This window comes from Rutilus rutilus (genome assembly GCF_951802725.1).
Source record: "Rutilus rutilus genome assembly, chromosome: 20".
Taxonomy (NCBI): Eukaryota; Metazoa; Chordata; class Actinopteri; order Cypriniformes; family Leuciscidae; genus Rutilus; species Rutilus rutilus.
Genome location: NC_140225.1, coordinates 34326383 through 34342349, shown reverse-complemented (window position 1 = coordinate 34342349; position 15967 = coordinate 34326383). Strand labels below are relative to the sequence as shown.

The following is a 15967-nucleotide window of genomic DNA, read 5'->3' as shown; positions in this document are numbered from 1 at the left end:
GCCCAGAAACAACATCAAGACTTTGGAAAAGGACACAATAGGTCCTCTTTAGCTAATAAAATCTAATCTTTTCAAAGAGCTCCATAATGTTTGTGTACAGTGGTGTGTTTAACATGTGCACGTGTGTTTGACTCAGGTGTATATGTGCACCTGGTTATGTGGGTGACGACTGCAGTGTGAACTATGATGACTGTAAGGACCACAGGTGTCAGAATGGGGCGCAGTGTGTGGACGAGGTCAACGGGTACTCCTGTGTTTGTCCGAAGGGCTTCAGGTCAGTTCTATACACCATTATCTGTGCGTTTCAACATCTGTGGGATGAACCCCACGTCACCAGTGATCCAGACACTTCATCTTTTGAAAGACTGAAACTAATGTCAGTGTTGTATGTTTGCAAAAAAAAAAAGTGCATTTTCTTTTGTTCTAGAGGGACTTTATCTGCCTCGATAAGTGTGTGTGTTGACGTGGATCTGTACGCTGGAGTGCCTCACATTACTCGTGGGAAGTGCTTTTGTTATGACCTAGACATCAACATAGATCCGGCCCAGATCCGGCCCACATCTGGTGCGTGTGGAGTCCACATGTACCAGATGTGGGCCGACACTATGTTGCTGTCTGGTGATATTCATCATTCAGAAGTCATTTCTGTTCCCTCAGTTGAGTGTTTCAAAAAAAGCCAAACTTTCTCCAACTCTTTCACCGTTATTAGATTTAAGAAGTGTACAGTTGATCTCTTTAGGGAACTCATTTTACAGTCTGTGATCACCTGATCCTAGACGATTTCTTACTAGTCATCCAGAAAGCTGAGGTGATTTGCTTAAAGGTGCAGTGTGTGATTTTTAGCGGCATCTAGTGGTGAGGTTGCGAATTGCACCCAACAGAAGTTACGGTGGCCGACAGGAAGATAAATTAAGAAATTAGGTTTACTTAATTATTCAGTGAAACGATATGTTATTGTGAATATTATTGTGACTTGTTCATCATTGTGTCAGTGTTTTATTCGCTGACTTTAGCTGAAGCTTCTTTACACGAAGAACAACACAGTGATGAAACGTGTTTGTCCGATCAGGGCCACCGTAGAAACGTCGATGTAAGCGGACCTGCGGTGTGTGTAGAGAGAAATGCCTCATTCTAAGCTAATAAACACACAACGGTTCATTATGTAAGGTCTATATACACCACTGAAAACATTTTTATGAATATGATATTGCATTTCTGTCAACAGATCCTCCTAAATATTACACAGTGCACCTTTAAGATCTTGCCTTGAACTTAAAACCTGTTTCTTTCATACAGTGAAATATTCGTGCCATAGTTACAGAGGGGAAAAATGTATTTTGCATGAATTGGTTATAAAATTGTATTTAATCTTTAACCAGTCACAACAGCAGGCAAACACACAAATGATGTTATGTTCTCATGACTTTATAGAACACACTGCATAAACATTTATAGTGCAGTCTATGTATTGTCTATAAATTAAGAAAGCACAACTGCTTTCCCTAGAGGAGGCCGTCCTGCAGACATGACTGACTGGGCAGAAGAAGAAGAAGAATCCAAGAGCATCAGCTACGGACTTAAAAACTCTGTCTATGATATGGAAAACACTAAACAAAAAGCTCTTGTTGTTACTTAGTTGAAGATCACCCTGAGATGCTAAAGGCCCTGGATGTTGTTGGGCTGTCCTGGTGTTCACTGAGGTGTTTTGTTGGGAGAACTATGGGAGAATGGATTCCACTTGTGCATTTTATCTGGTCCTTATAGAGGGACTGTATTGACGTCACTTTCCCGCCGGAACAGCCGGACTGAGTGACAGAAGAGCTGCTGCGTGACTGGATTTAACAGGGGAAACCGAGAAAACGCCAGTAAAACAAATGCTTATCAGTTTAAACTAAAGCTTGGACTCGATATAGTGTTCCTTACAACTTACCAAAGATCCAGAGATCATGGATATTAACATTCAGCAGGAATCGTGTTTCCTCACATTTATATGATCCTGATTTCAACGCCGGGGAAAAACATAAAGCACATTTGCCTGTGAACGCTTTATATAAATACAATATAGGTCTAAATCCATGTGATCACTTATATCAGTGTTATATATATCATCATATCGTCCAGCACTAAAACTTGTGTAGTTTTTTTATCAGTGTTTATTTAAAAACATCCAGTTATGCAGAATACATGATGGTAAATATTAAATTGATGTGTTGTCAATACAATATATAACAATACAATATATATAGGGTGTGATTTTACCCCATAATTCAACATATTGACACTAAATGATAACTGCAAATCCTCCTTTCTCTGCCTGGATCCAGTTTCTGTGAATTGCTGCGGATCCATTCACTTCTCTGTTCTGTAGCTTTCAGCAGTCTGTGAAAATACACCTCTGATTTCTTGTCAAAGCTAGTTGTTCAATCTCAAAGCTCTTTCTCATTTTAGATGTGTATAGGCTAGTTGCACGTGGCCGCCATGTTGGATTTCCGATCAGCGAGTGTGGGGGTAGACACTTCCGGTTTCGCATTACGCCCGGTGCAGGGAGCCGGAGAAAGCCGAAAATGATCTTTTATAGTTGTTTATAGAATCAATTATATCACTTAAAATTCTTCTAAGATCCATATTACTATCACACTGGCCAATGGCAATTAAATGCACGGATGCATAGTCAGATTAATGAATGAAATACAACTGTTCACGAACAGAAGATTGTGTTTGACTCATGCTGCATACGCATACTCAGTGACAATTATGCCTAATGTAAATATAGTTACAACTACGATTAGAGTTGTTTGCATAAAATGCACCGTGAACATTCACACGTTTGCCCTGAGATAGGCTACAATTTATCTCCATTAATACTATTTTCTCAATTCTGCACATATATTTTTAATTGCTCGATCAATATTATCATCAAATATTTTACATTTACATTTTTAACTGTAGGTACCACAAACAATTTAATATAGGTAAGTTTGTGTATATTTTACACGTAGTAAAATACTGTATGTGCTGCTTATAAACACCAGACAGATAATGATTTATGAAACAGATCTTTACTCATCTCACTTGCACAAAATAAATGCAGTAATAGAAAGCATAGAAACACACAGGTGAAATACACTGAAAATTATATGCATTTAAACATTTGGTCGGGTTGAAGTCATCCCTCCGGACCTTCTGCATCCACTCAGCCCGTACCGCAGCGTCAACGGGGAATACATGACAGCTGACTTCTTTGTTGTAATAATGTGACGAAACGGTACATAACGGCACACAACAATGAAGTGCTGAGGCTGTCACCCTCTGAAAGGCAAGTCGCCTCTCTTGAATCCTAAAAACACTCATTGTAAAAAATGATCTCTCTGGTAATGGAACTCGGTCGCTGTTGTCTCCCGCTCTCGCTGTCAGATCACCGGAAGTACTGGCCCACACACTCAAGTTCGAACGTCTATACAGCGAATACAGACGGCATTCACGCTGAAATGCTGCCACTCAGTGTGTGTAACCGCAGTCACTCCGGCCGACGGTGACGTCACACGCATAGCCTCTATACAGCTTGTGCTAGAGGTTCGTCCGCACTCTCTGCAACAAGTCAAGCTTGTTCTCAGTTGGTGTCGGACTCCACCAAGGCTGTCCTTTCTCACCTATGCTGTTGGAGAAATTCATGGACAGAATCTCAAGGCCCAGCTGAGCAGTGGAGTGGCCTCAGGGTGGCATTTGCTAACCGTGACCTTCAATGCACTCTCTGGCAGTTTGGGATGAGAGTCTGGACCTCCATATCTGAGGCCATAGTATCAATCCATGGTATCATATCATTCCACCTGGTATTTAGATGCGTTTTGGTCGATCGGATCACAAGTGGATGACACTTAATACAGGTGGAAACTGGGTATAACTCATTTTGAGCTTGTCCACTTTCCACCACTTGCAGAGGTACTGGAAAACACATTCGACCGGATTGCTTTCTTGGTGTAAACGCTCATGTGGTCGAATGTGTTCAGACAGCCCCTAAAGACCGTCTACTCTCCACCTACTGAACTAATGCGCATTCATTGCGGGATGGGTTATTGGGAAGTGCGCTTGTCAGACGGGATTTAAACTTGACGGAAGCAAAGGGACCCGCCCATTGACCATCCCCTTAACGTAATCAGGACAGGAGCGGTCGAAAGTGGACGAACGAGACGGATTAAAACGCCTGGCGTTAACAGATAAGTGTCTCACTCGTCTATTTGTGATCCGATCGACCAAAACGCATCTCAGAAAGAGGCCTCAGTCAGTAGGTTGTCCTCTTTGCGTAAGGAGTAAGTTCCTTCTCCAAGTGTAGGAGTTTACGAACATACCTCAGGGTGTTGTTCACGACTAAGGGCAGGTCAGAGCATGAGATTGGTGGGTGGATCGGGGCATTGGCAGCAGTAATGAGGTGACTGCACCAGGCTGTAATGGTGAAGGCCCAGACAGCAACATAAGGGGCTTTCGCACCGGAGGAACCTTTTCATAGTTCCTTGAACAATTGGCGGAAGTACCCGGATTTTGGCGAAACTAACTCTACGAACATGGAACAGTGATGGATGGGCCTCTTCTCCTTTACGCTGAGGAGAAAATCCAACGCAACTTTGAGGGGACCAAGAGACACATGATTATGTATTTCTGCTCAGTTAGCAACACTGGACATCAACCACACGCCATACGCTAACATACCTTTTCATTATTGTCTACTTTCTATGTATAACAGTTCTGTCTAATAACGTATTAGACTAGCCTGACAAGCCAGACCCACATCAAGATGTTAGGTCTGGGAACTCACCATTGGCACGGCTCAATCCGACGGGCGGGATAAACGCTTGTCTTTCAGATTCCCTCTGCACGCAATAGGACAGCGCTACAACCAACCAGAGCGTTTTCCCTAGTTGATAGATTAAACTTTTGCGGTATCCGGTCGACAAAACTCAGAACACATCTTCCTTATTTAAGAATGACTTCAGTGCCGTTCTTTGTTCTTTTCTCAAAGAAAAGCTTAACTCCAAGTCTTTCCAGAGTGGCGGCAAAAGCCGATTGGACAGACCGCTGTTCGCCAGCAGCAGCAGCTCTTCTTTGTTTTCAAGTAGCAGGGAATTCACACGGTACCGTCGCAACTCTGCCGTCATTATGTTAAGTACACGTTAGGTACACGCCGTGATTGGCCTGACTAGAGTTTGGTTTTTCCAGCTCGCAAGCCAACGGAGAGTTGCTAGATGACACTGGCTGCAAAATAAAAGGTATGGTGCATCTAGATTTCTAGGCTAGTGTTAGACAGGAGTGTTAGACAGATCGTAAACTAATGAACACGGAGAATGCGAGTACTATGAGCTCAGGCTCTGGCGTTCTCAGCGCCGTCAAAATAAAGGTCACAACAAGAGCGGTTTACATCACTTCAGAGTTCCTACTGCGAATGCAACCAGAAAAACGTTCCTAAGGGAACCATTAGTTCTCGGGGAACCACTGTGGTGGCTAGTTTCTAGAACTATCCGGTGCAAAAGCCCCTATAGTGTCGGCCCAGATCCGGCCCACATCTGGCATGTGTGTAATCCATGTGGAGCTGAGCATGTGGGCAAAACTCTCAATTGACCAATGAATCAATGTTCCTGACCCTCACCTATGGTCATGATCTTTGGATAGTGACCGAAAGAGCGAGATTACGGGTACGAGCAGCTGAAGTAAGTCCTTGGTCATGGTTTATTTTACAGTGAGCGTGTTCTGGCTGTTTGCAGTGCTGCTGGTTATCAGGTAAGATTAGGTGATGGCACTGTGGATGTTTTTTGTGCTGCTTCAGGTGTCCACAACTTTTCCCTATAACCACCTGTGGGGTTCCAATGGTGTGTATTGTCATCTTTAAGATATTTAATTGATTGCGTGTCTGCTATTATCTACAAATGTGATTCAGACATTGAGAGAAGAAAGTCCCACATTAATCTGCAAATTGCAGTTTCATGCATGCTTCTAATCGATGTTCACTCCAGCAAAGGAACATGCATGACTGAGAAAATCACAATCAAATTTGATCTGGAACATTTTGTGTGCAGTGGACAGCTCTGTGAAGTGCCATCGACTCCGCGCTCTCTCTGCGAGCTGGCCGACTGCCAGAACAACGCCCCCTGTGTGGAGCGGGGTGGTCATCCACTGTGCCAGTGCCTGGCAGGGTTTGGTGGACCACGCTGTGAAAAGTTGGTCAGTGTCAACTTCGTGGACCGAGACTCCTACCTGCTACTGAGTGACCTGAAGAACTGGCCTCAAGCCAACATCACGCTACAGGTATTCAGCCAAGCCCGAACTTTGAACAAATACTGGATGAAATTTGTCAGTGTTATTGTATAACATTGTTCACGTGGTATCAGGTATACAGAATTAGTGAAAGCAGCTGTGTATAGAGGTTTTGTAAGTGTGCTTTATAACAGGTTACCAGTCTAGTGACAAGGTCCATTTCTTGGCAAAGGCAAACTAGGTGGTCACTGTGGTTAGATTGGTTTTACTTTATTTTGATGATCCCTTCAACACATTCTTCTGTTGACTATAAGGGGCTGTTTACACCTGGCCACTTCATCCGTTTTCTCAGATCGGATAGCTATCCGATCATGAAAAGACCAGGTGTAAATGCCCTCCGAAACGCATTCGAGACGGATTTGAATCCGATCGCTCAAACCACTTCAGGAGGTGGTCTGAGCCGCATTCCAGACGAAACTGGACAAGTGTAACTTTTAACAAGTAACTTTGCACCTACATGTCTACTATCTCTCATTAGATTATTAATAGACTGGTAGGGTTAGGGTTAGAATAAGTTGACGTACCTGCAAAGTTACTTATAGTCAGTATAATGTCTGTTGGAGGAGCATCACAATAAAGTGTTATATTAAAGTGCAGAATAAAGTGCAGATATTAAGCAAACAGTCTACTAATACTCTAATGAGAGTTAGTTGACATTTAGATCCAAAGTTACTTATAGTCAACAGAATGTTCATCAGAGTGTTACCATCAGGTTTATCTTTTGATGATAGATTTTTGGTTTGTCTACAGGTGTCCACAGCAGAAGACAATGGCATTCTTCTGTACAATGGAGACAATGACCATATTGCTGTGGAGCTTGATGAAGGTCATGTTAAAGTCAGCTATGACCCTGGCAGCCAACAAAGCCATGCAATCTACAGGTGAGCTAGAGTTTTTTTCAATTAAAATCGAATGTTGGCATGCAGGGACATTATTAATTATGAAGATGTGCACGATATTGATAAATCCATGATAATGCTTCAAAATTTATTATTTGAGAATAAAAGGTACGTTGGAATAAGATGCACCATTTATTTATTTTTGACCATTGATGTCACTAAAAGTCATTTTAAATTTCCACTCAGCAAACTACTACAAATTAAACACTGTTGATGCAAATTAAATATGGAATCAATAATCTTTCATGTTTGTTTTACACTCAGTACTGAGACCATCAATGATGGTCAGTTCCACACTGTAGAACTGGTGACCTTTGACCAGATGGTGAACCTTTCCATAGATGGTGGCATCCCAACAACCATGGACAGCTTTGGTAAAGTGCAGCCCTTGAGGGGAGAAGCTCCACTATATGTGGGAGGTAGGAGTGCACCATTGATATCCGTCTCCATCACAGCCATCGTGACTGTGCAATACTGTCAATCACCAATGAAACCACCTAGACATGACACATGCTCTCCGTTCCATTGCTCTTGGTGTTTATAATGCACAAGTAGAGTGAAACAAAAGCTGAAAAGTTCTAGGCCTGATCATGGTTGAGGATCCCCAGACACCAACATAGTGTCGGCCCAGATCCGGCCCACATCTGGTACACATGTGTTCCACACGTACCAGATGTGGGCTGGATCTGGGCTGACTCTATGTTGGTGTCTGGGGATCTTCAATCCAGCTTCTGGAGGTCAAGTGTCATGCAGAGTTTAGCTGCAACTCTAATCAAGGTCTTCCGGATTACCAGAAACCTATAGGTAAGTGGGTTTGAGCTAAACTCCACCAGGACCGGATGTGAAGAACCCTTGGTATACTGTTACTCTACTCATATTTGATGGATGAGAGGCCATCCAAGAGTGCTGACCCAGACAGCAACATGGAGTCGGGCCAGATCTGGCCCACATCTGGTAAAATAGTAATTAATAATAATTAGTTACATTTATATAACGTTTTTCTGGGTACACATGGAAGGGGGGATCTCCCAGTCACCACCGGTGTGCAGCTCCACCTGATGATGCGACAGCAGCCATAGTGCGCCAGAACACACACCACACACACACACATACCAGCTTATTGGTGGAGAGGAGACAGTGATGAAGCCAATCAGTATGGGGATGATCAGGAGGCCATGATGGACAGAGGCCAATGGGTAAATTTTTAATGACCACAGAGAGTCAGGACCTCGGTCTGAATGATGGTGGTCTTTGACAGTATAGTGTCCCCATCACTACACTGGGGCGTTAGGACCCACACAGACCACAGGGTGAGCAGCGCCCCCTACTGGCCTCACTAACACCTCTTCCAGAAGCAACCTAGTTTTCCCAGGAGTCTCCCATCCAGGTTCTGACCAGACTCAACCCTGCTGAGCTTCAGTGGGCAATCCATGTGTGGAATCCACGTGTACCAGATGTGGGCCGGATCTGGGCCGACACTATGTTTCTGTCTGGGACCCCACCGCACAACATTGGCCGTAACTGGCATCAGTGTTCTGCTGTATGTGTGTTACTTCTTCCCAACTCTGCTCTCACAGCACTTTCTCTCTCTTAACAAGGCATGCCGGTCAGCGTCCACCCCACGGCTCCTCGTGTATGGCAGATCCAGAACGGCTCCAGTTTCCACGGCTGCATTCAGAACCTTTACATCAATAATGAGCTACAAGACTTCACCAAAACCCAGATGAAGCCTGGTGTGGTGCCCGGATGTGAGCCCTGCCGAAAGATATACTGCCTGCACGGCATCTGCCAGCCCAACACCGCCACGGGCCCCGTGTGCCACTGCCAGCCCGGGTGGAGCGGGCAGCACTGTGACCAGCCCTCAGCCAACCCCTGCCTGGGCAGCAAGTCAGTCCAGTTCCTGAAGTGAAATATTCCGATCCGACACGCAACACGTAATGCTCTAATTCTGTCATTGGCTTTGCACAGGTGTGTCCACGGAAGGTGTATTCCAATGGACACGCAGTCGTACCGCTGTGAATGCCAGGAGGGTTTTCATGGAGCCCTGTGTAACCAGCAGGAAGAACTCTTCAACCCATGCAGAAGACTGCAGTGCAAACACGGTCACTGTCAGATCTCTGACAGCGGAGAGGCCTACTGCCACTGTGAGGTGGGCTACAGCGGGGAGCTGTGCGACAAGGGTAAGAGAACTAATGCACAACGTATGTGAAGTATCAAACTTGGAATTTATTGAACCAATTGCTTCGCAAAATGTTTCACTGTTTCAAAGCACTTGAAACAACACAAACTGGTGAGGCCTGCTGTTTAAAGGGATAGTTCACCCAAAAATGTAAATTAGCCCATGATTTCCACTCACCCTCAAGCCATCATCGGTGTATACGACATTCTTCTTTCAGACAAACACCAACATTTAAAAAATGTGACGCTTTGAGCGGAATCATAAACACCTCGCGCATCAGATATGTCTGTGAAAACACATGGCTTGCACAGATACAGACGGGAGCGTTTGAAAGCAGGTCCACTGATAGACTCCCGATGTGCTTTCAAACGCTCCCGCTCCTGTTTACTTCACTTCCAAAACACTTTCAAACACTTCCGTGTGTTCTCAAACGCACCCGTGCGTTGATCATTGTAGCCAATCACAGACAAATCCGATGAGCGCGTGAACACAACGGCCAATCAGAGGTGTTTATGATTCCGCTCAACAGTGTGCATCACAATTTTTTTAATTTCAGTACCGAACTCTACAATCAATATAACAAAAGAAAGAACAAAGCCTCTGCTTTCAGATGGGGTTCAAAACGATGATCAAAACACAGATGGAGATCTGTAGAAGACGCGTAACAGTGCCTCCTACGTTAAATAGCGAATACACTCAGTCATTGGTGGAACAACGCGTCAACGGCGGGGAAGCCTTGCGTCATAAATGCCGGGGAAATAGTAAAAAATGTAAAGAGATCCAAAATTCCTCATTGAATTTTGAAACGGTTTAACGAAACTTTGTTTACTGAAATCACATGACTTTAGCAGTTTGATACATGCTCTGAAACGAATGATATGCAAAGTTTCGAAAGCTTCACAAAGTCTAGTGGTTAGAAAGCGGCCATCGCTGTGGATAGATCCGTCAGTTTACTGTTATTAACTCTTTCCCCGCCACTGACGGAAATCTCTGGCTTTCCGTATTTTTGCTCTTACTGTACATGATAGGGGGCGCTATTACGCATCACAGTCCAGCTTAAGTAATTCAGTGATGGTTTATTTTTGTTGTAATCAAAAGTTATTAATTTAGTTCATTTATATATATATATATATATATATATATAGCCGCTCTGGAGTAAACCGTGATGTCATCGTCCAGCTCAGTTCAGTTCTCATATAATGGTGTCAATGTAGGAGATCAATAATATTGTTGAATATTAAATTAAATGTCCTTTTGTATGCTGTTTGTTCTGTTGTAGAGTCCGAGTGCCACGGGGAACACGATTTTTTCAGTGTTAAAAAACTTAAACTTAAAAAAAGTTTTTCAACTTAAAAAAAAAAAATTATAAATATATTTATTGAACATTTTCCAACTTTAACAAAGCACAACACAAATTCCAACCACGATAAAAAAAATTAAATAATAAAAAACAGCATAAATGGTACCAAGCACATTTAACCTAGGCCACCTAAAGAGTAAAAAGAAAAAGGTACATTACAATTTCAAAAGCATTATGTTCTCACTTAAGGCACTTGAGTGGGAAAACCTTTCTGCAGAATAGTTGACAGTTCAGCCCCTAGATTATTGATATAGGGTTTCCAGACACTATACAACTGGTCTGGCTGAACATTAACTAAACAAGTTAAGTTTTCCAGCGGAATAAGTTCCATCAAAATCTTGTGCCAACCCGATATAGTCGGAGTCTTGCCACTTATCCACCTCAGTAATGTGTTTTTCCTAGCAGCAAAAGGAAGAAGATTATACAACCTTTTTTCTTCTGATAAAATCAAAGCTTTATCCGGCAGACCAAGGATCAAAAATAAAGGATCCAGTACCAACTCCTTATTAAAGATATTACTCATCTCAGAAACTATCTTGGCCCAATAGATTTGTATGGAAGCTTGTTTCCGACTTTCCGCCACAAAATAAAACATTTTAAAAGATAATTGCGACTTTTTATCTCACAATTCTGACTTTATAACACATAATTGCAAGTTTATATCTCGCAATTCTGACATCTTTTCTCAGAATTGTGAGATATAAAGTCCAATTCTAAGGAAAAAAAAGACAGACTTTTTTTTTTTTTTTTTTTACCTCAGAATAGTTTATATCTCACAATTCAGACTTTATATCTCAGAATTGCAACTTTATATCTCAGAATTGCAACTTTATATCTCAGAATTGCAACTTTATATCTCGCAATTGTGACTTTATTTCTCAAAATTGCAACTTTATTTCTCAGAATTGCGACTTTATATCTCACAAATGCAACTTTATTTCTCAAAATTGTGACTTTATTTCTCACAATTTTGACTTTATATCTCCCAATTGCGACTTTATTTCTCAGAATTGCGACTTTATATCGCAATTGCGACTTTATTTCTCAGAATTGCGACTTTATATCTCCCAATTGCGACTTTATTTCTCAGAATTGCGACTTTATATCTCCCAATTGCGACTTTATTTCTCAGAATTGCGACTTTATATCGCAATTGTGACTTTATTTCTCAGAATTGCGACTTTATATCTCCCAATTGCGACTTTATTTCTCAGAATTGCGACTTTATATCGCAATTGTGACTTTATTTCTCAAAATTGCGACTTTATTTCTCACAATTCTGACTTTATATCTCCCAATTGCGACTTTATTTCTCAGAATTGCGACTTTATATCTCCCAATTGCGACTTTATTTCTCAGAATTGCGACTTTATATCTCCCAATTGCGACTTTATTTCTCAGAATTGCGACTTTATATCTCCCAATTGCGACTTTATTTCTCAGAATTGCGACTTTATATCGCAATTGTGACTTTATTTCTCAAAATTGCGACTTTATTTCTCACAATTCTGACTTTATATCTCCCAATTGCGACTTTATTTCTCAGAATTGCGACTTTATATCTCAGAATTGCGACTTTATATCTCCCAATTGCGACTTTATTTCTCAAAATTGCGACTTTATTTCTCACAATTCTGACTTTATATCTCCCAATTGCGACTTTATTTCTCAGAATTGCGACTTTATTTCTCAGAATTGCGACTTTATATCTCCCAATTGCGACTTTATTTCTCAGAATTGCGACTTTATATCGCAATTGCGACTTTATTTCTCAAAATTGCGACTTTATTTCTCAGAATTCTGACTTTATTTCTCAGAATTGCGACTTTATATCTCCCAATTGCGACTTTATTTCTCAGAATTGCGACTTTATATCGCAATTGTGACTTTATTTCTCAAAATTGCGACTTTATTTCTCACAATTCTGACTTTATATCTCCCAATTGCGACTTTATTTCTCAGAATTGCGACTTTATATCTCAGAATTGCGACTTTATATCTCCCAATTGCGACTTTATTTCTCAAAATTGCGACTTTATTTCTCACAATTCTGACTTTATATCTCCCAATTGCGACTTTATTTCTCAGAATTGCGACTTTATTTCTCAGAATTGCGACTTTATATCTCCCAATTGCGACTTTATTTCTCAGAATTGCGACTTTATATCGCAATTGCGACTTTATTTCTCCCAATTGCGACTTTATTTCTCAGAATTGCGACTTTATTTCTCAGAATTGCGACTTTATATCTCGCAACTGCGACTTTATTTCTCAGAATTGCAACTTTATTTTCTCACAATTCTGAATTGTGAGATAAAAAGTCGCAATTATTATTATTTATTTATTATTCAGTGGCGGAAACAAGCTTCCATAGATTTGTAACTGATTACATGACTAACTTTTTTTTTTTTAATGAAACTTCTATTCATATTCATACCAAATATTCTGGGGGCCATGAAACTTTAGTGAAAATGATAAAAAATGCTGACGCTAGCTGGAAACTTCTTTCAAGAAAACGCTAGCAGGGAAAGAGTTAAATGTGTCTTTTGTTTGCCGTTCTGCTGTAGAGTCCGAGTGCCACGGGGAGCCGGTGCGGGACTTCTACCAGGTCCAGCGGGGTTACTCCATCTGCCAGACCACACGCATGGTGTCGTGGGTGGAGTGCAGCGGCGTCTGCGCCTCCGGCTCCTGCTGCGCCAGCCAGCGCATGAAGAGGAGAACACACACCTTCGAGTGCAGCGACGGCTCGTCCTTCAGCGAGGAGGTGGAGAAGACCGTCAAGTGTGGCTGCGCGGGGTGCATGTAGACCACACCACCACAGAAAGAGCCATCACAACAACACAGCAACTGACAAATACAGACATACCCCCTGCCCCACCCCACACAACCTTTATATCCCCACCACAACCTGACATTTCAACCCGTAAAAGGGTCAAATAACACCAACTCTGCTGACAGAAGGGCAAGCGGAGGCTTGTTTTAGGCCTAAAGCAGAACATTAGTCATGTATTAGAAGAAAATGATGACTCTCTCTGCAGTGCTGGACATGTATTTGAGCAGATAACGCTCCGAAATGGTGATGAAAGGAACATGCACTATATGTACGATATACCCGTGTGGTAAAATACATCCTCAGCGACACGCTGGTAAAGTAGAGCATGTGAATCACAAGTACGGCGGGAGATTTTGCATGGAACCACATGCTGTCAAACCAGATATTTCCAATGGTTTTGTGTGTTATGGGACTCTTCCACTCATTAATAAACGACACGGGGGGGGGGCCAAAACCACCCAGAAGCCCCTCCATCTGACCGCGAAGAGACACTCCTGGCGCCGTAGCGTAGAGTTACCCTTCGGGAGCTTCTTTATAATAGTTCGACTTTCAAAGAAGGATCTATTCCATAGTGTTTCGTCATTCCATTACCTCAAACAGAGCCTGGACCGAATGTAAGGGAGAGCTGAAATCAAGCGCTAGATAGATCTCGTCACGCCGTCGTCTAAGATGCATGCTCATCGTCATGTGATGTCCGGATTGTGGTTAATGTTAGCACTGCCGAGCCATCGCTTACCGAACCGCTGCTGAGTGTGCAGTGCCACTGCAGTTGAACAGGGGTCAGAGGTGAAGCTGTTCGAGGGGTACAATATGATGACTATGGGTTATGACCACGACACTGTACACTCCGACCTCCCATCCACTGACGCGACCGCAACGACTCCGACAGTATTACCTCCGCGCTCACCATCGCCACGAACATCGTCCTAGAATTAAACCGTGAATAAGTGCAGTTTGGCTTATTTCATTTAATTTCGGTGGGTGTTTGTTTTTCCGCTTTGATTTCCTTTTCCTAACTTCCCTAGACCTTCACTTTATACAGAAATGCTTAACAGATTCTAATATATATTTGTATTTCATTTTGGTATAGTATTTTTATATGTTAAAGAATAAATTTGTTTTCAGGATTTTATTATCAAGACAGCAGTTGTGAAATCTGGTGACTTTTTTGGTGTTTTATTCGGTCATTTATTTCACTTTGCTTACAAGAAACTGGCCGAAAGCATAGATGATAATTAGCCTATTAGCCTTATCGTAATAGGAGCCAGTGTTGATTGATTGTTTCGGAAGTTTTTTTTTTATTTTAATTTCATTTTTATCGTAAATGTTGTCTTCCATGTGAATACCACATTTAAAATATCTTTTGTGCTTGATTTTTGTAATTATTTATTTTAAGACCTGTCCAGATAGAAAGCTGATTTTGAGTTGTGAAGAACGCCAAGAGGAAAAAGAGGTTATTGAGATTAAGGCATTTTTAATAGTGTAATTACCATCCAGTCCTCATAATAAAGAGCACGTCAATTGCTCAGAAAAATGCAGTCATGGTTTAGTTAATTCTTCTTTAGTGAAGTAACTCAATTCTCCATACATTCATTGAACCACATGGTTGATGAAAGCAAACATCAGCCGGTTCTCTAACTCTACGGTGGATACTTATTGCTCTTATTGTACATTGAGGAACTGGGAACGAAAGCCGATGTGAATGTCATGTGATCGCTTCAGTGCATACGAATCATTGGAAAGCGTTACAGACTTTACTTGTAGATTTCATTGGTCTGAGCTTAACCTTGTGCCAATCACAACCATTGCATCATGAACTCGAGAAACTTTATTGTGAAAGATACTGTCGCTGTTGCATATAGAACATTTAAGAGCTCTTGCTGTTTATTCTCCTGATGTTACGTTGATAGTTGCATTGACTAACTGCAGTTACTCCGAATGTAAGTAGCGCCACCAAAATGTTTACTGAACTTCCTCCTTTTTCATTCATTAAAATGTGTGATTATATCAGTGTCTATGTCTGCTTTATCAAAACCACAAGAAACTAAATATTTGGTTCCTGGCACATTTAACATGAGGATCTGCTTGTCATTCGTATTCGGGAAAAACATTGAGAAGCAAAACTAAATTATAGGCGCGTTTCCATAACAGATTTGCGCAAAACTTTTGCGATTTTTTCTAAATGTCGACAATGCGAAATGACGACGTTTCCATTAACCGATGTTATGCGACTAAAACTTCATTTTTCCTCTCGCGATAAGTAAAATCATTCCAAAAACCATGGTAACGGACGCTGGTGGGTTTATGTACTATATCTCAGCCACTGCACTGGCCATTATCATTAATAGAAGGAGATGTGTGTGTGTTTCCAAGCATTAATAGTAAGGATCGAC

The 15967-nt window shown here is 41.8% G+C and overlaps 1 protein-coding gene across 2 annotated transcripts in view; it reads left to right on the top strand.

Annotated features, from left to right (window-relative positions):
* Positions 1–14959, top strand: part of slit1a (slit homolog 1a) — a 115170-nt gene extending 100211 nt beyond the window's left edge. For both annotated transcript variants that reach the window (XM_084391495.1, XM_084391494.1), the window contains 7 exons: positions 137–274; positions 6066–6294; positions 7054–7184; positions 7467–7621; positions 8801–9089; positions 9171–9382; positions 13309–14959. In XM_084391495.1, the coding sequence (XP_084247621.1) occupies positions 137–274; positions 6066–6294; positions 7054–7184; positions 7467–7621; positions 8801–9089; positions 9171–9382; positions 13309–13547 (1393 nt within the window). In that variant the 3' untranslated portion in view covers positions 13548–14959. The remainder of the gene's footprint in view (positions 1–136; positions 275–6065; positions 6295–7053; positions 7185–7466; positions 7622–8800; positions 9090–9170; positions 9383–13308) is intronic.
* The last annotated feature ends 1008 nt before the right edge of the window (positions 14960–15967 follow it).